Source organism: Grammomys surdaster, unplaced genomic scaffold (assembly GCF_004785775.1).
Source record: "Grammomys surdaster isolate TR1022 unplaced genomic scaffold, NIH_TR_1.0 98, whole genome shotgun sequence".
Lineage (NCBI taxonomy): Eukaryota > Metazoa > Chordata > Mammalia > Rodentia > Muridae > Grammomys > Grammomys surdaster.
Window position 1 is genome coordinate 195,808 of NW_021604577.1, and position 22,806 is coordinate 218,613.

General features: G+C 44.6%; 1 protein-coding gene across 1 annotated transcript in view; it reads left to right on the forward strand.

Annotated features, from left to right (window-relative positions):
• The window catches only part of Pygl (glycogen phosphorylase L), a 42,179-nt gene that overhangs the window by 16,138 nt on the left and 3,235 nt on the right, over positions 1-22,806 (forward strand). The window contains exons 6-19 of the mRNA XM_028781663.1: positions 2,691-2,802; positions 4,011-4,093; positions 7,927-8,070; positions 8,506-8,598; positions 9,543-9,689; positions 10,014-10,177; positions 10,533-10,647; positions 11,503-11,604; positions 11,718-11,865; positions 11,978-12,036; positions 12,131-12,272; positions 13,507-13,714; positions 14,837-14,971; positions 15,398-15,464. Coding sequence (XP_028637496.1) covers positions 2,691-2,802; positions 4,011-4,093; positions 7,927-8,070; positions 8,506-8,598; positions 9,543-9,689; positions 10,014-10,177; positions 10,533-10,647; positions 11,503-11,604; positions 11,718-11,865; positions 11,978-12,036; positions 12,131-12,272; positions 13,507-13,714; positions 14,837-14,971; positions 15,398-15,464 — 1,719 coding nt within the window. The remainder of the gene's footprint in view (positions 1-2,690; positions 2,803-4,010; positions 4,094-7,926; positions 8,071-8,505; positions 8,599-9,542; positions 9,690-10,013; positions 10,178-10,532; positions 10,648-11,502; positions 11,605-11,717; positions 11,866-11,977; positions 12,037-12,130; positions 12,273-13,506; positions 13,715-14,836; positions 14,972-15,397; positions 15,465-22,806) is intronic.

The following is a 22,806-nucleotide window of genomic DNA, read 5'->3' on the forward strand; positions in this document are numbered from 1 at the left end:
GAGGGAGGGAGGGAGGGAGGAAGGAAGGAAGGAAGGAAGGAAGGAAGGAAGGAAAGAAAGAAAGAAAGAAAGAAAGAAAGAAAGAAAGAAAGAAAGAAAGAAAGAGAGAAAGAGAGAAAGAGAGAGAAGTGACTTCCCTGAGGTTAGCTGATTTACCAGGGTCATTTTGCAGTCGGCTTGCCAAGATTATTCAGTTCCATCGTACTAAGCATGATTAGCTCTCCGGATGCTTAGCTCTCTGGTCCTATAATAGTTCTTGATACCAAAGTAGAGTCATTTTAAATGCCTTTTCTCAGCCCATATTGTACATTTTAGTACTGCAGTTTTCAAAAGATGATCCAGGCTTCAGCCTCGTGCTGTGTGGGATCTGTGATATGTGTCAGGTCACTTCTAGAAAAGTGATGCTTCAGTTTCTTCAAGGGCATTTGTCTCACCATTCCATTTGCATATGGCCCTGTCACAGAATCATACCTAGTCCTGTGATTCTCTGTTGTCATATCTCCCCATAAATGACTCTGTTTTTTCTTGGGCTGCCTGGTCCAATCAGCACAGCTTCACTGGATATATTTGCCTAATACAGATGCTCTTGGGCTGATGTTTATCTTAGCCATTCTTTAAAACCTCAGTGAAAACCCACTAAGATAATGTCCTTACATATGAAATGCCCTAGCATGCTTTGCCATGCCTGGCTTATAGCTGATTTCTTTTTTTAACTATTGATTTATTTTGCTAATCCTTAGACAAATATCCAAAGTTCATAAAAAATAAAACATTAGAATGTTTCCTATCTGAATGTGAACTCAAATGACAGGCGAGACACTAACACAAATAAAATGATGTAGGGTATAGACAGACTCAGGCTTGAAGGTAAGGCTCTGTTTTGTTTCTTTTATTTTGTTTTTTTCATGGTGGTTAAATATCTGGCCACAGTCCAAGTTACAAATGCTTGGTCACAAATGCTGTCCTGTGAGCAGACCAGTAGAAACTGTACACATATTTGGTATAAAATTAGCATGTGGTATAGAGCTTGGTACCTGCAACTTCATTAGCTTCTGATCTATCCAAAAATTATCCAGCTTACACAATCAATACCAGAAGCATTCCATTCATATGATGGGGCCTGCTGCTTTGTTTTTTACAAAGCTCCTCTGGATGCTTAGCTCTCTGCTTTCATGGAGAATCTAGAAATTCAATTAGAAAATACTTGTTTCTATATCTAGAGGACCAAGGTTGTGGGTCAGAGATGACATACATGAGCTCGGCAAAACCCTTCAGGACTTTATGGATGAGGGAGTCATCGCTTGGATCAGCCCCATATTCATAGGTGGTGAGGTCAGAGAGCATGGAGCCAGACACACTCTGAGCATGCAAGGAATGGCTTCCAGTAAGTGGAGCTGTTTGCTATTGTGTAATTCAGGTCCCAAGGGAAGTGGATACCAGAATTAGCTGTGCTAGTGATGTGTCGGAGCAAACCTAGGGAAGACAAAGGAGGAGAGCAGCAGGAAGAAGAGGGACATCTTCATGGCACATTGCTGCCACCGTTGAAGAAGAGGGACAAGGAAGGGTTCTCCAACCTGGGCTGTAGGGCTGCTTTGAGCAAGTGGTCATGCTCAGGGACTAAAGCGTACCTTTTGGAAACGCTGTAGTGTTCTGAACCTGTCGGAGCATCCCAGGGATGATACACAGCCTTGGGGTGAACTATGAGGGTGAGGGGACACGTTCTCTTTGTAGCCCCTGAAAGGAGCTAAGCTGGAAGTTCCTTGGACAGCCTCTGCAATTCTGGGAGGAGCAGAAAGGCAAGTCTTGTTTAAACCAGGAGTCATTCCTAAAACAAATGACATCTCCTGGTTGGTGACAAATTGCTTGAAAATATGTATAAAAATCTGCAAAGACCTTTACTTCCTTGTGATAGATATTGACATAAGGGTGCTTTGTTACATAGTGTCCCAGTGAGTGGGCTGGACCAAACAAAGCATCACATCCTCCCACACAATCATTCTGCAATTCCTCTTCCATGAACCTTGATACTTATAAGACATGGAATGGAAATGGGTCATTTTTCATGTGAATTTTAAATATCCTGCAAAGCAGTTCACATCCCTGTCCTTCTGTCTGAAATGCTGTCACAAAGATGGGGCTAGACTTTCCAAAGCTGGCATCTTGAACCCAGCTCAGCTAATTATCACCTGACTTGGCAGATCACTATAGGAGTCACTAAAATAGCATTCCGAAACATCAAGAGAGCTGGCTAGCACAGCACATCTTAAATGCTGTGCAGGATGTACCTCCATCACTTTGCTGTTCTGTTGAATTTTAGCATACTTGACATCAGATCGTTGAATGCCCTCCCTACACAGACAGAGCACAGCTGCTGCCCTCAGGGTGCCACATTCATGTGCATCACTTTGTGTTTACACCGTAGTTTATTATCTTAACCCCTTCTCTACCACTAACACCACAGCGGTCCCTCCCAGTGTTCCTCCTTCAGAGCAAGAAGCACATAGGAATTCAACATAGAAATGCTATGAGGGACCAGTAACCCAGAGACTCCAATACTGCCTCCAGTCCTGAGACACACTTCTCAGGACTTACACAATTTGAGTATGTGGTGCAGTCAGGACTAGAGATCATTGCAGTCTCCAGCCATTGTTCATCCTTGAGAAACTAACTGCTGATGTTTAACCCCACAGGTGGTCCTGGCCTTGCCTTATGACACCCCAGTGCCTGGCTATATGAACAACACTGTGAACACTATGCGCCTCTGGTCGGCTCGAGCACCAAATGACTTTAACCTTCAAGACTGTACGTACAGCCTGGTCTCTGCTGTCTTTGTGTACATTGCATCTTGATGGCAGGTTAGACACAAATTGAGGTTAAGAGAAAAGCCTTGAGTGTCTGATCTTTGATCTTCAGTAAGTGAGAAGGCTTGTTTGTTTGTTTGTTTGAGACAAAGTGTCACTATGTAGCCTTAGCTAGTCTGGAACTCACTATGTATACCAGGCTGGCCTTTAAACACACACTGTCTTGCCTCTATTTCCTGAGTACTGAGATTAAAAACATGCCACCATGCCTGGCTAAATTGTTATTTTTTGCTGATATCGAACACGTTTTATTATTTAAACATTTTATTGGTTCTTTGTGAATTTCACATGATGCAACCCAATCTCACTCATCTCCCTGTCCCTTCATATCCATGATCTGCCCTTGCAACATCTCCCTCAAGAGAAAATAAAACAAGATAGAATTAAAAAAAAGTCTCATTGTGGAAGCTGCAGTGTGTCACAGTTGTCCCACAGTACAACCTTTTGTACACACTTCTTTACTTACAAATGTTCATTGCAATGAGTCATGGGTCTATTACACTATCAATACTGGATTCTCATGGGACTCCTCTCAGATATCCTGTTGTTGCCCTGTGTCATAGAGGTCCTGCAGCTTTGGATCTGCAGGACCAGTCCTTTCACTGGTTCTAGCAGTTCATAGATAAGGTAGATGCTGGGCTTGGCCAATCCAAAGCTTTGGATCTGGGCCTGGGTGGTAGCCGAGTTGGTCAGCGCACCAGCTCTCCTGTACACACAACACCAGGGCAAACTATCCAGCACCACCCCAGCTAGTTCTCCCAATGCTACAGCCAGCAAGGGGCAGGGTCAGCTCTCCTGCTCTGATGCCCTTGGGGCCAGCTTACCCTGGCCTTCACCATAAGGACCAGCTCCACTGTGCTGCCCAGGTGAGGGACAGGCCCCACTCTCCCGAGTGCTGCAGTGAGGGTCAGGGCTGGCTCTCCCACTCTCAGGACCTCAGAGCCAACTGTCCCTGCTGCACTTTGTGGTGGGGGTGACACTTTTTAAAGCTATACTTCAGTCTGGCATTGAAATCTCCTGGGAAGCCCAGTGTTAAAGTTTATTGAAACCCTTTAGATTTTTAGAAATTTTAGGAGTTGGTTAAGATCAAGGGACTTGCTCCAACAATGGCCAGTTTGTTTGTTTATTGCTTTTCTACATTCCTTTCAGTTAATGTTGGAGACTACATTCAGGCTGTGCTGGACCGGAACCTGGCTGAGAATATCTCCAGAGTACTCTACCCCAATGATAACGTGAGTGACGCAGGGCCAGCTTGGACAGCTTACTTCCCAGAGCCTCTCCAGTACCCTATGAAACATGTGTGGGGAATAAGCTGCGTCCCTCTGTAACTTTTCCCACCATCAAGTATGGAAACAAATTTGTACAATTCATGAGATCAGATTGGTATTTTGATTTGATTAGTGGCTCCATCAATTGGGAAGATCCAAAAAGATGTATTTCAAAACAGAAGCTGGATATAAAAGATGAATGAAATGTTAAGGAAGGCAGATTTTGTGTCCAGATAGAATCTTCATTGGCAAAGTTAGAATTGGAAAGATTGCCTTCCTAGTCTCCTCCCACACTCACCGTACTGGTCTTCTGTCCCCAGGCTGGGGGAAGTCACGGTGGTCCTTAAATCAGATGAGAGAACTAATGCCTGCTTTTTCTGCCATTAGCTTGGATCCTTAAGCTTTTCCTGCAGCTTGTTATCTTAATGCTATTCTAAAAGCTATGTGTATATGTCTGTCTGCCTGCCTGCCTGCCTGTCTGTCTGTCTGTGCATGTGCATGTGCATGCACCATGACATATATGTGGAAGTCAGAGGATAACCTTGAATGTCAGTCTGCCTTCTAGGGAGTCTCCTGTCTCTACTTTCCATCTACCAGTAAAAGCACTGGAATCACAGAGGACTCCCACTCCCAAGCATGCTAGGCATTCAAACTCAGGTCCCCCAATTCCCTCAGCGAGTGCTTCACCCACTGAGCCTGCTCCTCAGCTCTGGTTTTGTTTATGAGACAAGATCTCTTATCTAGCACTGGATAGCCTGGAGCTCACTAACTAAGCCAGGCTAACCTTGAACTCTCGAGGATCCTCCTGCATTTGCCTCCAAGTACTGACAAAGATGTTACAGAGTGGACAGTTTGAGTATTTGTTTTATGTGCGAAGCTTGGTTTCCAGAGACCTCTGCAAATTCCTAGTTGATTTAAACATATGTAATGCAACTTTTCTATGGATGAAATTAAGTTCTTGAAGATGTAACGATTCTTCTTGGAAATAATTTCAGAGGTGGCTAAATTAGTAGTCTGCCCCACAACAATGGTAGAAACCAAAGACGTTAGGGACCAGAATGCAGTTTGGACTGGATGTTCACTTGACGATGAACCACGGGCTCTAAGAGGGGAGGGAAGACGATTTGCTGTAACATTTTCAGGAACCTAATGAGATATGTCATTTTTCTTTTGGAGAAAGACACATTTCTGTCAGTGCATTTCAGAGGAGTTACTAATCCAAGAGCACAAGATTGTTCCTATGATGGTCAGAGTAAGAATGTGTTCAAACTCAAGTCTGCAGTCTTCCACCAGCCAACCCCAGGTCTACAGAATTCTGTAACTGGAAGGGACTACCGTCTATCAGAACCACACCTGACTTGGTTTGGAAATACTCATCTGTAGTAATCAACATGGTGTATTAAGTGAGCATGAGATTTAAAAGAAAAATAGTAGGACTTTGGGTTAAAGTATCCCTCGAGATACTGTCTTGTTATTGCTTTGTTTTTTTCAGAGTGGGTCCATAATGTGTGTGTGTGTGTGTGTGTGTGTGTGTGTGTGTGTGTGTGTGTGTGTTATGGTTATAAAGAATAACTTTCTTCTTAAATATGGCCATAGCCAGTGTCCAGACTTCAACCTTATAAGAATCTTGCTGTTCTTCTCGCTCCGCCCCTAGTGAGTCATGTGCTTTGCCTACGGCCCTAAAAGGCTTTTCTGATCATGTGCAGGGCAGACTTGGAGTCTGAGCAACACCTGATTTGCCTCCTAATTGGTCTCCATGCTTGGGCTCCTCTGCCATGACTTTGCCCTGCATTAAGAGTCCAGGGGCATTGGATGGACTCCTGCCCACCCACATCTCCAGGAACTACTCTGACCCTGTGTGTTTATCTCACAAAGTCTGACTCATCCTTAGGACTCAAACCAAGAATTATTAGATCATCCAGATCTAAAAGTACTGTGCCTTAAAAATTTTTTTTTTAAAAAAAATGTTCTCACTTCTATCTCCCCGCTATTAAAGACAGAGATAATTTCATTTATAGGACTTGAGGAATTCTCTAGATTCATAGATGCTTAATTCCATCATAAGCAGGGTCATGATGCTTTTTATTATTTTTAGAATAATACTGTCATCATAAATCATACAGCACTATTTATGCCATCAGAAAAAAAATAAACTATATAAAAAAGTAAATGAAAGTTAAAAAAAATTTAATTCTACCATCTAAAACGTCTCATTGTTACTATTACCCCAGACAATTTTATTTTAATAATGAAGTTGTCGTTTCTTTTATTTTTGTCAAAGATATACATGTTTGGAAAGACAAGTTTGGGAAGGTAAGCAGTCATCTATTTTCAGGAAACTGTAACTTCATGAAGTAATACCATGAAATTGTTTCTACTTTATGATTTTTCTGTGTTCTCCATTGTTTGATTCTCCCACTTCTAAAGACAAGCCTAAGCCCCACCTTCTCACCTCCATCACAGGGACATTTCCCATCCATTCTCTCTGTATGAATACAGTCTTCACAGGACTCCTCAACTGGTGCTTGCTAAGTGTAAATTCATATCCCTGCCATCATTCAGAGGGCTGTGCTTACCTCCCATCTGAGGTCATGGTTTCTAGGTTCCTGTGTCTTGCGGTTCTGGGTTTGCTCAGCATTTCTGGTAGTATACATTCTTCCCGACCTCCTGGGAATGGGTGTCTATGAGCTGAATTTCCTTGAGACCTTGTGTGTTTGCATCCTGACCACACTGTTTGCCTGGATACAGAACAGCTACTACTTGCATTGCCATTATTCTTGCTTACAAGTACAGCGTCCAGCGTCATTTTGATCCGGTTAGTTTCTGTGAATGATCAGTTGATGCTGGTGGAGCCAACAGTGGCTGGCTGTGTTCGGCAGCCTGGTTGGGAGAGGACAACACTCAACCTATCCACTTTCACTCTCCACCCCCAGACACATTTTTCAATATGAGATCATTGGCACCTGGCCTTAACTGTGGCCTTCACTGGAGACTTACCATCTCCTAAAAATCCTGCTCCTGTCCAAGTTGGGAAAGGAAATGGCTCAACTGCAGGATCTTGAGGTCCAAGGTCAGCTGTCCCATAGGCAGCTCTCCAGTGACCTTCCTCTTCATCTGTACCCCTACTTTCAAAGGAATCAGTGCTGCCAGTTTCTGAGCATACCTCGTCCCAGCAGGAGAATTCTGATACACAAACTGAAGTGTCTCTTGGCTCTTCTCCACTAGCAGGCCAAGAGCTGGCTTTTTTGAATCTTCTGGCTGGATTTCCACACGCCCACCTGTTTCTCACCATCAGGAGATGTTTCTACTGGGCTGGAGTGATGACAGTTAACAGCTGGTCCCACTCTTGCAGAGGACCTGAGTTCTGTTCCCACAATCAGCTTACACCAACTGTTAACTATAATGCCAGGGAATCGGATGCCCTCCTCTGATCTCTGAAGGCGCTGCTCTTGACCACACACACACACACACACACACACACCCCACACACTTTTTCTCTCTCTCAAAGTAAAAACAGAAATAGATCCCCTTTTTAAAACTATATTAAGAAATTCTTTGTTTAAAAACAAACAAAACACCCAAAGTGTTACTACGTCTCTGTCTCTTCTGACTTCTTTATCTTTTATCCGGACACCCACCCAAGAACTCTTGGCTGTCATTTGAGTAGGGTTTCAGGGAAGCAAAAGTTGGTACTTCTTCACCCTGTCACCTCTCCGCAGACATCAGGCAGGGGACATTGATCACATTTTGGTCACAGCTCCATTGCAACCCTCTCACTCGGTTTCCTTGGCTTGAAGTTTTTTGAAGGGAAGGAGCTGAGGCTGAAGCAGGAGTACTTTGTGGTGGCTGCGACCCTGCAGGATGTCATCCGACGGTTCAAGGCCTCCAAGTTCGGTTCCAAGGATGGCATGGGTACCGTGTTTGATGCCTTTCCAGATCAGGTGAGTGTTCAGACCAGTGGTTCTCAACCTTCCTAACACTTTGTTCAACCTTTTAACACAGTTCTTTATGCTGTGGTGACCCCCAACCATAAAATTGTTTCATTGCTACTTCATAACTGTAATTTTGCTGCTGTTATGAATCCTAATGTAAATATCTGATATACAGGATATCTGATATGCCATCCCTGTGAAAGAGTTGTTGAGACCCAAGGGGGTCATGACCTATAGGTTGAGATCCTCTACTTCAGACTGTGGCCACAGGGGAGGCCCACAGGGAAGACTTCCATCAGATTTACTCTCTTCTGGTGCTCAGAAAGTTAGGCAGGCAGAGTTTCCCAGAAACTGGGAATTCAGGGCTTCTTCCAGATGTTTGTGAGGACAGGAAGCCTGACCCTGGGCCGTCACTCACCTCCGCGCCTTCTCTTCTCTACCCAGGTAGCCATCCAGCTGAATGACACACACCCTGCACTCGCCATCCCGGAGCTGATGAGGATTTTTGTGGACATTGAAAAATTGTCGTGGTCCAAGGTCTGGATAACCCAGCTTCTTTGTCTTTAAACTGTTCAGACTATCTGGGCTGCAGGACTCCTGAGAGGCTCCTTTGTTTGTGTTCAAAATAAGTTTCTGTTGCTAGATTCCCACAGCTGAAGGTATGGTTTGCCCTGATGCCAATGTATCTCCATCCTTAACATTCGTTCTACAACAAATAGAACTAAAAACTAAGCAGATGCAAGCAAGTGCAGCCGGGGGCACCAGTAGCTATGTTAAGGATTATGCTGTGTTGAACATATTTTGTTTATCAAATGATTTGAAAGTAATCTAGCACCAGAAGACAGCTAACTAAAAGTGTGCCCCAATAGCTTTGGGGTCAGTGTTTTCTATGTGTGTGTGGTGGGAGCGCTGGTGCACAAGCTTGCATGTAGAGGACAGCTATGGGTGTTGTTCCTCAGGGGCCATCCACCTTGGTTTTTGAGACAAAGTCTCTTATTAGGTAGCTGGTTAGTGAGCCCAGGGATCCTCCTGCCTCTGCCTCCCCAGTGATTTTGTTGTTTGATGTGGATGCTGGGGACCAAACTCAGCTCCTCATGCTTTTAAAGCCAGAACTTTACTGCCTGAGTGACGTCCCCAGCCTAGGAGTCAAAATTATAAATGTTATTTTGTGTCTGCTAAATGTTACTTAAGGTTTTATACCCCAGCCTTGATTAATTGATACTTAGTAATAAAAGACAAGGAATGACAACAGAGAAGGCTTATCAAAATGCTGTCTAGTATCTTCTCAGATAGTCTTACAAAAACCTTTTTCTTTCCCTGAAAAAAAATAAAGTTTAACAGTGTTACCCAGACTCAGTAGAATCAAGTACGCCTGACTGTGCACATTCAGAAACACCTGTGGCACACAGTGGGCGCTAAGAAGCACTTAACTCTGTGGAGGTGTACTCTAAAGGGCCAGGAACTGACCCTGTCTTCTGCAGGCATGGGAGATCACGAAGAAGACCTTTGCCTATACCAACCACACAGTACTCCCAGAGGCCCTGGAGCGCTGGCCAGTGGAACTGGTGGAGAAGCTGCTGCCTCGACACTTGCAGATCATTTATGAGATCAATCAGAAGCATTTAGATGTAAGTCATTGTGAAAGACACTGACTTCTCGGGAGAATTGAGCTGTAACTTGCCCAGGGTGGCCACAGAGTTCTCCCTTCCTAAATGAAGGAGGCCTTGGCATATTTCAGTCACTGATAAAAGTACTTAGGTCTGGGTGGGGCTCTGTTAAACCCATGTCCTTGAAAGTGTAAAATAGAGAGATGGCTTCTCCGCCAATAGCTCTACCTCTCTGGTAAGGTTTCTTCTCACTCCATCAGAGATTTTGCTCAGGGCATGCATAGCATTCGAGGGCTGCTTTAAAAACCCCAGTGACCAGCAAGATCTATGTCTTCCTTTGCCTAGAGAATCGTGGCCTTGTTTCCTAAAGACATCGACCGTATGCGGAGGATGTCTCTCATTGAAGAGGAAGGAGGCAAACGGATCAACATGGCCCATCTCTGCATTGTCGGCTGCCATGCGGTGAACGGTGTAGCAAAGATCCACTCAGACATTGTGAAGACCCAAGTGTGAGTGTAGATACTGGAGCTGCAGGCCTCACCCAGACCCATGGGTGCAGTGATGCTGCCTAGTACAGAGTGTGCTTCCAGATGAGAAAGGGCCTGGGAAACTCTTCAAGTGTTGCCTTATACACAGAGAGAACTGTTTTCTTAAAAAAGAAACACAAAATATTGGGGGCAATTGTTTTGAATCGCAAATGAATCTCTTCTATTTAAAATGACAGCCATATAGCTACTGCCAGGTCCTCCCTTCACCTTTATCTAATCTGAGACTACCTTTCTAGAATGTTCTCTGAACATTGCCCAGCAAGCAGGACTCTCCCCACTTCAGCAAGGGTCAGTGGTTTGTCTCTTCTCTCTCCAGATTCAAGGACTTCAGTGAGCTAGAACCAGACAAGTTCCAAAATAAAACCAACGGGATTACTCCGAGGCGCTGGCTCTTACTCTGCAACCCAGGGCTGGCTGACTTGATAGCAGAGGTAAAAGGAGGTGCTGAGTGGGAGGCTGGTGGAATCGGATTGGGGGGGCAAATGGAGGTGTGTGGCAGACCCCACCGGTGGCAGGACTGGCTCCTGAGTAAGTGGCTCATGATGTTGAACAGGGCCATCCTTTTTTTTTAATTATTATTATTATTTTTTTTTCGAGACAGGGTTTCTCTGAGTAGCCCTGGCTATCCTGGAACTCACTCTGTAGACCAGGCTAGCCTCGAACTCTCGAACTCAGAAATCCGCCTGCCTCTGCCTCCCAAGTGCTGGGATTAAAGGCGTGCACCACCACCACCCGGCCATTATTTTATTTTTGAGTTATGTGTTTATGGAAAGAGGATAAGCACATGGGTGCAGGTGCCCTTGGAGGTCAGAATAGGGTGTATATCTCCCAAAGCTGGTATTACAGCCAACTGTGAGCCTCCCTGTATGGGTACTGGGAACCAAACTTGGGTGCCTTGCAAGAGCAGTATGTGCTCTAACCACGGAGCCATCCGTTCATTCCCCCATCTTGAAATTCTTCAATTTTGAACAAGGGATGTGCAAATTACATAGCAGGTCATAGCCAATAGTGTCTGTGTAACCAACAGATGGAGTAGGGTATCCACTAGTAATAAAAGATAACAAAGCTCAGGGATATCACAGAAACTGGGCTCTTGATCATCCTTGTACGTAAGTTTCTTATATTTAAGGTTCTTTCCACATAGAATATCTAACCTCTTTTGTGAGCAAAGCAAGCTGTGAACTGCCAGGCATGAGAGCCACTTACCATATACCACCAAACACTGCTATAATGATGTGTGTGGTCACAGTCTCAGGCTAAGATCACATTTTCCTTTAAATTGATAGAAAATTGGAGAAGATTATGTGAAAGACCTGAGCCAGCTGATGAAGCTCCACAGTTTTGTGGGTGATGACATCTTCCTCCGGGAAATAGCCAAAGTAAAACAGGTGGGATCATCAGGCATGGGTCCCTGCCCTCATCCTGGTGTTGAGGGTTTGGGCTCCAGTAGACACCCAAGGCTTCCAGGTAAGGAGAGCTCTGGCCTGTTCACTCTCCATAGGAAAATAAGCTGAAATTCTCCCAGTTTCTGGAAAAGGAGTACAAGGTGAAGATCAACCCATCTTCCATGTTTGATGTCCATGTGAAGAGGATCCATGAGTATAAACGGCAGCTTCTGAACTGCCTGCATGTGATCACCATGTATAACCGTGAGTTTCCCTGGAGCCCCCAGTAACCCTCTTGGGGTGGAGACATCCGTCTAGGTAGGCCTCACCACCTCCACAGCAGTCATCTCTCTTTCTGTCTGTATCCATCTTTAAGGCATCAAGAAAGACCCTAAGAAGTTCTTTGTGCCAAGGACAGTCATAATTGGTGGCAAAGTAAGTTGGCTGAATTTCATGGGGACTAGTCTCTTGCTACTTGCCTTCTTCATCGATGGGACCTTTTCTCCACACACTGCTGTTCTCCCCCAAGGCTGCCCCAGGATATCACATGGCCAAACTGATCATAAAGCTGATCACCTCCGTGGCAGAAGTGGTGAACAATGACCCCATGGTTGGCAGCAAGTTGAAAGTCATCTTCTTGGAGAACTACAGAGTGTCTCTTGCTGAAAAAGGTGGTGTCCTCATTGGAAAGCATAGGGGAGGGGAAGGGAAAAATCTGGGCTCACTTGGGGTGGACATGGGACAGTGGACCCCAGGGAGCTAGTAGCACAATAGAAGGCAAACTAAGGTGGCTTCTACAATGACCCAAGTGACCTATGAGGTCGATGTCATGCGATTGATTATGTTTGCAAGTGCCTGGTTCTTCTTTCTGAGGAGCCTGTGATGGTGGAGATGCTGAAGTTTGGCCATGGTCCTCTGAAAGAGGGAGGGAAGGTTTTCAGTTGCCAGCCCAGGTTTTGCAAGAGAACATCAGCTCCCCACTCACTCCCTCTGGTCACTGCATGGAGGAAGGGTTGTCATTTGTTCATGTTGTGACACTAAATGAGGACAGACACGATGCTGCCAAAGCACGAGGCTTAGATGTGCACTCAAGAATCAAACACTGAGTTCCCACACAGGGACAGGCAGGCAGGAAGCCAATGTCCCTTTCTTTACCACAGGGACCTTTGCTTATTCACAGGCATACTGGCAGAGAGGCCACCCACCAGCCAGTGCCAACTGTGTATTCACCTACTTCTGAGATTAAAAAAACTAAAAGTCAACTTTCTCTTTATGGCATTTTGGGCTCCCATGGGGTTACTGCTTAAATGACTCTGCATAAAGAGGAAGGAGCCAGGTTCCCAAAATTACAAATGAGTTGCAAATATAATCCACAAATAAGCTCTCAGAACAATGCAGACATGGGGTTGATTTGTGCTGAAGGGACCTGGAGGTTTAGCAGATCTGCTTTGGGTGTACATGAGGCAGAGGGGCAGAGAGTGAATGTCTAGCCCCAGGCACAAAACACGTCAATTGCAGGGACAGTGGAAAGGAACAAGGGAAGACAATTCAGTCCCTTGCAAAAAGAAGAGCTAAGGAAAGGCCCAGGAATTTAATGGGCCAAAATGGAGAGATGAAAAGGGAGAAAGATGATGTCCAGTTTATATAGCTCAGCACCAGTAGACACTCTTTTACAGTTTATAGACCAAGAAAGAGTGATATAGGCAATGGGTACGTAGCACATCCTAAATGAGCATAGTAACCGCCTGGGTCAAGGAGAAAGTGAGATCTGTCCTTGTACCCCACTGACGGTGTACCAGGATACGCACATATGCATCACCAACAAAAGGCCAGCTAGGTCAATTCTCACATAAAATTAGGGATCCAGGGGGAGGGAATCATTATGTTAACATGGCCTGCTTATAGTCATTCCAGCTACGGACCTGTCGGAGCAGATTTCCACTGCAGGCACGGAGGCCTCTGGGACAGGCAACATGAAGTTCATGCTGAACGGGGCCCTGACCATCGGGACTATGGATGGGGCCAATGTGGAAATGGCAGAGGAAGCTGGGGAGGAAAACCTGTTCATCTTTGGCATGAGGGTAGATGATGTGGCTGCTTTGGACAAGAAAGGGTGAGAAACTTGCCCCCTTTTGTTGAGCACATAACCCCCAGGAAGAGACATTATCTTCAAGGACTTACTCCTCAGGCAGGCATCTCACTGAGATCTGGTCTCATGAGATGTAGAAACAGAACATGAGAAATCAGGACCTTATAGCCACAGGTAGCCTTAGTTACTCAGCCAGGGTTAACTAAAGGATGCTTAGGGCCGATGCGTGGACAAGTTGCCTATAGCTACCAGCCATGGTAGCTCAGTGAGCCATCCAGCTTCCTGTGTTTGGATTTTTACTGTGATCAAAAGATGAAGCAATAGTTAATCAGATGTTTTTGTCATGTTAAACCATACCTGGTGCTCCTTTAAGACAGTGGTTCTCAATCTATAAATTAAGACCCCTTTGGGGTTTGACTGACCCTTTCACAGGGGTCACCTAAGACCATCAGAAAACATAGATATTTACATTATGATTCACAACTGTCACAAAATTACAGTTATCAAGTAGCAATGAAATAATTTTGTGGTTGGAGTCACCACAACACGAGGATCTGTATTAAAGGGCAGCACTAGGAAGGTTGAGAACTACTGCTTTAAGACCTCTGAGTGGTGGACCAAAACAAGGCAGAGTAAACAGAGATGTGTCTCAGCAACATTTGTCCCCATTTAATATCTAGTTGGGTTTATTAACCTAAGTACAAGACAGAACCCAAAGAACCCTAGGAAATTCAGAGGATGTTAAATATATGTTCTGACCCTTAGAAGTAAGTTTCAGTCAGTAACATCAAGTTTTATGAATCAGGGTTCAAAGAAAACAGCTAGTTCAGCTAGTTCCCCTAATACCGTGCTATTTAAACCATAGTCAGCTTTAAAATAAGCCTTACCATATTCTGTCAGATTAGACTAGAATTTTCATAATCTATTGCTCTTAATGCTTTTTAGTATAAAAAAGGAATCATTTGGAAGGAGATTGATTAGGATCTAGTTTTAAAAATTAATTTGTACCCATGTTGAAATCTGTAATGACTTCTATAAATACTAATGTTTCAGTGTGTACTTCATGTGAATCCAGTATCTGGTGTTCTGCTCATCACACACACTGACATGGCCTTTTCTTTCCTTCCCACCTCCCTTTCACTACAGGTATGAGGCCAAAGAATATTACGAGGCCCTTCCAGAACTGAAGCTGGTCATTGACCAAATTGACAATGGCTTCTTTTCTCCCAATCAGCCTGACCTCTTCAAAGACATCATCAACATGTTATTTTATCATGACAGGTGAGTTACAACATGGTATGATTTGACATGGGAAGATGGGACAAAAAGATCTCTAACTAGCAGCAACCCACTCAGGTAACTTAGCCCAGACCTATGATCTGATTGTCTATCATAAGCTTGGGGGCGGGGCATCCTCCACAAATGGTTAAGGCTTGAGAGTAAGCCTCACATCTTGTGTACTCTCTCTTTCCACGCATACCCTCAGCTCTCACATGCATACTCATGTAGACATATTTGCATATGAGAACCACAAAATGGTGAATATTCTTGTTGGTAATCCAGGCAGGCATGCTTGACAGTAAGCAGAAGATAAGTTAAAGTGGATCTGTGTTAATGTCATCCACTTTAAAGTTAAAGGGATCTTTGTTAATGAAGGTGTTCTGTCTGTTTCTCTTCCAACCCCGCATCTACAAAAAACATAAACAGATTTAAAGTCTTCGCAGACTACGAAGCCTATGTCAAATGTCAAGAAAAAGTCAGTCAGCTGTATATGGTAAGTGTGGGATGGAGTTTTATAGTTTGCTATGGTTCACAATTGTTTCCTTTTAAAGAAATCCAAATAACAGGACCCCACTTACCAATCAAACCTAGGGAAGCTTGGTTATTTGTCTAGCATGTGCAAGGCTGAGTTTGACAGTGTCCTACAACAGGTACCACCAAAAGAGAGGGAAAGGGGGAGGAGAGAGAGAGAGAGAGAGAGAGAGAGAGAGAGAGAGAGAGAGAGAAAGAAAGAATAGAAACTGAGCATGAGAGAACTTTTCCAGATGTTCAGATCAAAATCTGCCTTTTGGCTAGTTTACAAGACACACAGAGAGGTCTATTCCAGAGTTTGGATTTTGGGATTTCAGTAACAATTGTAAACATTTACATTACTCTAATTTAAAAAGCAAATCACCAGTGATTTGTATCCAGTGAGCACCTACCGTGTAGCAGTCCTGTCTCAGAAGCTCAGGGTACCTGCTTCAAAGGTGTGAGGGTCCTCTCTGTGCTGAGCTCCGCCCCTCTTCCCTCAGGCAGCCTGTAACCCCAGGATTCTTAACCAGAACTACATATCACAGTCACCAAGGGTGCTGTTTCCAAATACACATGACAACCTCTCCTTCACCCACAGCAATTCTGACTTGTGTGGGTAATCCTTCATTGATGTTTGAAAAACTTACCAAGATTATTCTAAGACTAAGTCCCAGCTTAGTTAGATTGGAATTGATCTGGTAGTCTTTGAAAAAGAGCAAAATAAATACCTCCCCTGGACCAGCCTTGTGGGGAGGCCAGATCATTAGAATATAAATGTACTGAGAGAAGAGAGGTTTATATATGATTATTTAAAATCTTGAGCTATGTGAATAAGCTTCAGCCTGCAGTTATGCATTGATGAATGGCCCTCCAGATGTGTCTTGTAAAAGCATGGTGGAGGAGGGTGCAGATAGGGGACATTACCAGAGGAGCAAGCTCTGAGCTGAGACTCCAGGACGACTTCACAAACATTCTTTTCCATTCTTTTATCAAGGCAGGTGACTAAGGCCCAGTGACAGCACAGGTTAGCACCTGTAATCACTCTAGACAGCCCTCTGCAGTTTTAAAATGAGATCCTTCAAGCTCACCCTCATCTTCTTGGTTGAGTCAGGTGAATCTCCTGACAGAGTGTAGAGCTAAGTGCAGGTTCCTGGCTGTGAGCAGTGAGGCGTTTCTGGAGCTAAGTGACTCACCGGCCACTTCCATGTAGCCTGTACAGTCCCAGAAACTCAGAGGAAAGAGAACAGCTGCCCGGAGAAACAGAAATCAATAACATAACAACAGGAAAGGAAAACATGGACAGGGACAAGGACTGAGGGTAAGGACAGTTAGACCCAGTTGGGCTTCTGTAAAATTAAGCCCAAATCCAAGTGTTGCCCTTTGGGAGCACAGCGGTTCAGTTGTGCCTGCGTGATTCATTAGTGCAGACTGCAGCTTTCGACTCTTGACAGTAATTGCATCGCTGAGGGTCAGTAGGAAGTGAACATGCTATCCATTTCTGTTGTTTTTATGTTTATGTAGCAGTCTCCAAGCATGAGTGGGCTGCCATGCTGTTTTGGCATAGCTTATGGTAGGAGGGTAGTTTAATCCTTATGTTAAAAATTTCCTAATGTGTTGACAACTTTGAATAACTTCCAATACACTCACAGAGATCTAAAAAAGAAAAAAAGAGACTGTAAGCCAATATATTTTTATATTCTTTTATAAAAAAAATATAGGATTTTGAAATATTTTTGATTGCACATAAGACCTTAGTTCACCCTCTTTTGAAACCCCAGTGGGGTTGTGGGAATTCAGAACAAACCTAATGGGGCACAGCCCTTCAAAAGAACGGGAAAAGCTAAGTGGGCCAGTCAGGCTTTTCGCTGCTTTGTTAGCTAGTGTTCACAGGTTTTCAAACTTTTTAAGTCATAGGTTAAATCTCTTCACATGTCCTTCCACAGAGAGTAACATTTGTCCCTTTCTCCACCTTTAGCTGAAGGAGAGGTTGTTCCACTTATTTTTTTTAATTTTATTTACATGTGTGTCTGTGTGTGGATGGGTGTGTGCAGGTTCCTGTGGAGGCTGTGCTACCTGTTGGGTCCTGGGAACAAACTCAGGTCCTCTAAAAGAGCAATGAGTGCTCTTTACCACTGAGCCATCCCTCTAGCCCAGGTCTCTCTATTTTTAATAAAGCATGGAAAATACGGCTTACATGCTAACCAATCAAAGAATGCCCACTGACAGCTATTCTCTCTCTCTCTCTCTCTCTCTCTCTCTCTCTCTCTGTACTATTACCTGGCGCACTTGCTTGCTTTCTTGCCCTCTCACTCGCTCCCTAACTCTCTTGCGGGATAGGGTCCTGGGTCTCTATGTAGCCCAGGCTGTTTTTGAACTTGAGATCTTCTTGCCTTAGCCTCTTGAAGGCTGTAATTACAAGCATCTACAACCACACCATTCTCATGGTTTCTCTTAAAATGAATAACACTTTGTCATTCCTAAAAGAAATCGAATTTGAAGAGAGTACGGTCTGCTCCTGCTGGCTATCAGCAGAGCAAGCTCACTTATAAACCATCCTCCTTTGCTCCTGCCATTCCTCTATGGAGTGTGTTTGGCCTGATGTTTGTCAAGCTTGCCCGGCACACAGGCCCTGGACTGTATGAAAGATTTCAGTGCCCAGCTTAGAACAGACCACAGCAGACCAGCCAGTTCCATGGGAGGGGGTTTATTCATGGCGGAGGGTGGGAGGGAAACAGGAGAAGATGGCAGGGGCGGGGAGAGTGAGGTCAGGGGAGTTCCACCTATTTGTATGGACAATGACGTAGCTTTTTTTCCCAGGTACAGGTGAGGTAACCAGGTGAATTGTGGGAGTGTATATCGGTTGCCTTGGCAACGATGTAGAAGTCGCCTGTCGCCTGAATGTGACATCTCTGAGTTCAGACTTTAATACTAACATACCTCCCTTTTTCTTATTATAAAGAGAAGAAAAAAAGGAGAGGGGAAGCTGGTGGAAAGAGGAGTCAGGGCGCCTTGTCTCTTAAACTACTTCCTGCTGTGTAGGGGCATAGTCTGTTGGGGGAGCAGCTGGCTTTTCACCATGGGGCCCACTCGGTGAATGTGTGTATCAGGCTCTTCTGTGGACAGCAACTGGTAATCCTGTAACAGGAACTTATTAAAAAATTGGTTAGAAATAATACCAGGAGGATGGCTAAAAAGGGTGTTACAGGAGAGTATCAGCTTTTATATGGGCTTTTTTAAAAATCTCAGAACTGGAGGTTTCACGTTCCCCAAAAATGGCATTCTTCTTGGGAGAACTGGCAAAGACCATCTTCTTTAGCTGTCAGGACACCTGGCACCTGTCAGTTCTGAAGCACCACAACTGGAATCCCGTGGGTCTTGTATGTAGAAACGAGTGTCTTGCAGTGTTGGTAGAAGAAGCGGTTGGTCCGTGAACCTAGCATATGTGTCTGACAAGACCAATACTCTTCTATCTGGACAAAAAGAAAGCAAGTATAGAGAGCATAATATTTAGATGGGATAACAGATATAGGGATGGTGGCAATTTGGATTGGTTCTTGGCATTCGGCTATGGAGCAGTTTCTTGACCCTGTTTGGAAAGACTGTTTGTTATCTGTGGGTGTCTCTTGAACCTCGAACATCCAGATGTAAGGGCTGACCTGGATAGAAACAAACAACAGGGGGAGAATGAGAAGCATATGTCTAGTCCAGTGAGGTCAAGCTCGGCTGCCGGAATAGAGTCTAATTTTCTGGGATTGAGGACAAGGTGGGTGATCTTGATGTCCTCTGGAGCTTAATAGAGCACAGTCCTGTTAGAGTTGACGTGTATGAAGGAGAGTTGATTTTAGGTGGAGGAGTGAAAGGCTTAAGGTGAGATAAGTGGACCCAATGGGGGAGTCCTTCAAGTTTAGCAGCTGTAGGGGTCACGAGGATTACCTTAAAAGGACTCTGCCATTTGGGAGAGAGAGGTGAGGTCTGATGATCTGGAGGGGAGAGAAGCACTTGGTCTCCGATGTTGACAGGCAGTGGATGGAGACAGTGTGTGGTCGAGGTAGATGGTGGTCAGCAAAGTTCCATAAGAGAGAGCAGAGGTGGCAAAGTAATGGGGTGAGCAGATGGTCTGGGAGGGGGGAACACTTAGGTGAAAGACCAGGAGTTATAACTGGATGTCCATACATGAGTTCAAAGGGTGAGATGAGGAGAGGCTGCTTGGGAAGGGCTCATAGCCTGTAAAGAGCCAGTGGTGGAAGTTTTACCCAGTCAAGTTGAAGTTCCTGTGACAGCTTGACAAGAGTGGTTTTTAAAGAACGGTTAGTTCTTTCTACCTTACATGAAGATTGAAGGTGATAGGGAATATGAAAATGCCAGGGGATGTCTAGGGCCTTAGATAGAATTTGAGAAACTTGGGAAGTAAATTCAGGCCCATTGTCTGACTGGAGGGAGGCGGGAACACCAAATCGGGGGATGATCTCTCTGAGGAGGAGATCAGAGATTATCTGAGCCCTTTTGTTAGTTGTGGAAAAAGCCTCTACCCAGCCTAAGAAGGTGTCCACCAAGACCAGGAGGTACTTGTATGTTTTACAGCAGGCATATGGATAAAGTCAAGTTGCCAGTCAGTTCCAGGAAGGAAACCTCTAGCCTGATGGGTAGGAAAAGGGGTGCTATGATACCTTGAGTTGGGATCTGAGATCTGACAGATTTTGCAAGAAGCAGTGATAGATTTTAGGAAACTTAAGTCCTCAGGAGTAGGCTGTAGGTGGGTCTTAACAAAATAAGACAATGCTTGGCTGTTAGGATGAAAGAGTTGGTGAAGATAGGACAGAGTTTGACGAGTGTGGGGGAGTGTAGGTTGGGATGTGAGTTGTAGTGTAAGAATCTCCTGGGGAGGGTGAGATGAGCCTAGGCCCCAAAGGGCTGCAGCTCTAGCTGCCTCATCAGCTTGGTTGTTTCCCTTGGAGGCAATAGAGTCATCCGTCCAGTGGGATCTGCAGTAGACAATCCCAATAGCTGTGGGGAGATGAGAAGCCTTTAGCATGGCCATAATTTGGTTTGCATTAGTTACTGATTCTCCTTTTGTGGTAAGTAACCCATGCTCCTTCCAGATAGCAGCATGGGACAGGAGGATACAGAAAGCATATTTGGAATCTGTGTAGATGTTAAGGGATTGTCCCTGTGCCAGCTGGAAGGCACAGGTAAGGGCTATTAATTCAGCCTGTTGGTTGGTGGTATGAGCAGGAAGGGCCTGTGCCTCCACCACCTTGGCGTCTGACACTGTGGCATAGCCAGCTTTCCTGACCTCTTCATGTAGAAAGGAGCTTCCATCTGTATACCAGGTAAAGGTGGCTTGAGGAAATGTGCCCTCCTGTATGTGTGAAGGATGAGGTAATAGTTCCTCTAAGGTTTCAGTACAGGAGTGGGATAGGGAGTAGTCAGTATTAGGTCGAGGAAGAAGATTGGAAATATTAAGAGGTGGGCATGATTGAAAGGTGAGGGTGGAGTCTTCTGTTAGAGCTACCTGAAGAGAGAGAATCCTGGAGGGAGGTAGAGTCTGTAAGCCTTTATAAATTAGGAGCTGTGACAGGTTGTGAGAAGAGAGGACAGTTATAGGTGATCCCAGGGTTAATTTCTTTGATTCTCAAATAAGGAGTTCAACAGCTGCTAAAGTACGAATACAAGGTGCCCATCCCTGGATGGTTAGATCTAGTCTTTTTGACAAGTATGTTACGGATGCAAAAGACGGTCCCAGTTGGTGACCGTAGACTCCAAGGGCAAATCCCTCCTTTTCAGTTACGTAGAGGGAAAAAGGATGAGTCAGGTCTGGGAGATGTAAGGCTGGAGCTTTAAAGAGACTCTTTGAAAGGGCTTAGTAACAGGTTTGAGAAGAGGTTCATGGGTGGGGCCTAATGCTGCTTTATATAAGGGACGAGAAAGTAGGGAAAAGGAAGGAACCCAGGAATGCAAAAAGCTAGCCATTCCTAGGAATGATAAAATCTCTTCCTTTGTAGAAGGAACAGTTAGAGACTGAATCAGGTTCTTTCTATCTAAGGTGATAGCCCTGTGGATTGGGGTAATTGTTAGTCCCAAATAGGTGACCTGAGGAGTGGACAGTTGGACTTTAGAAGGTGAGACCCTGTAGCCCCGACTGGAAAGGAAATTTAGAAGAGCAGCTGTGTCAGCTTGGCTAATTTCTAAGGAAGGGCTACAGAGAAGAACATCGTCTATGTAAAGTACAATCTTAGATCTAGGGAGAGATAAAGAGATTAAGTCAGAAGCCAGGGCCTGCCCGAACAGTCGTGGGCTGTCCCGGAATCCCTGAGGTAGAACAGTCCAGGTAAGTTGAGTAGAAAAGTGAGTGTCAGGATCTGTCCAGGTAAAGGCAAATATGTCCTGTGACTGGGTGTCTAGAGGGATAGAGAAAAATACATCCTTGAGATCTAGTACTGAAAAATGAGAAATCCCTGAGGGGATAGTAGAGAGAATCGTATAAGGGTTAGCTACAACAGGATGGAGGGAAACTACTGCAGAGTTAATGTGCCTGAGATCTTGAACCAGTCAATAGGTACCATTAGGTTTCTTTTTTTTTCTTTTTTTTTTTCCATTAGGTTTCTTTTTTTTTTTTTTTTAAATTAAAGAACTGGATTGCATGCGCTCTTTTTTTTTTAAGATTTATTTATTTATTTTTATTTATTTATTTGAGTACACTGTTGCTATCTTCAGATACACCAGAAGAGGGCATCAGATCCCATTACAGATGGTTGTGAACCACCATGTGGTTGCTGGGAATTGAACTCAGGACCTCTGGAAGCGGAGTCAGTGCTCTTAACCACAGAGTCATCTCTCCAGCCCCTCCATTAGGTTTCTTAACTGCCAGTATAAGGGTGTTAAAGGGGGAAGAGGTAGGTCGAAGGAGTTTTTTCCTTAAGAGGTCAGAAATGATAGGCTTAAGTCTCCTGAGGCTCTGGAGAGAAAGAGGGTATTGGGCTTTGCAGATGTACCTGGTAGAGTCCAGCAACTGGATGACAGCGGGAGAATGATATTTAGCAACAGAGGGGTTCTGAACCCAAACTCGAGGGTCCACCTGAGAAGCTGGTAAGGGAAATAACATGTTAGTGTTAGTAGGGTGACTGGCTAAAAGGAGGAGCAGAGGAATTGCTAGCAAGCTTGGGCTTAAGCGAATTGGTGGAGCAAAAGAAATAGAAGCTCCCAACTTAGCTAAAATATCTCTTCCCAATAAGGGGACAGGACATGTAGACACTACCAAAAAGGAATGGGTGAGAGGTACATCCCTAAAAATGCAACTAAGTGGGGGGTCTGGTGAGGAAGGT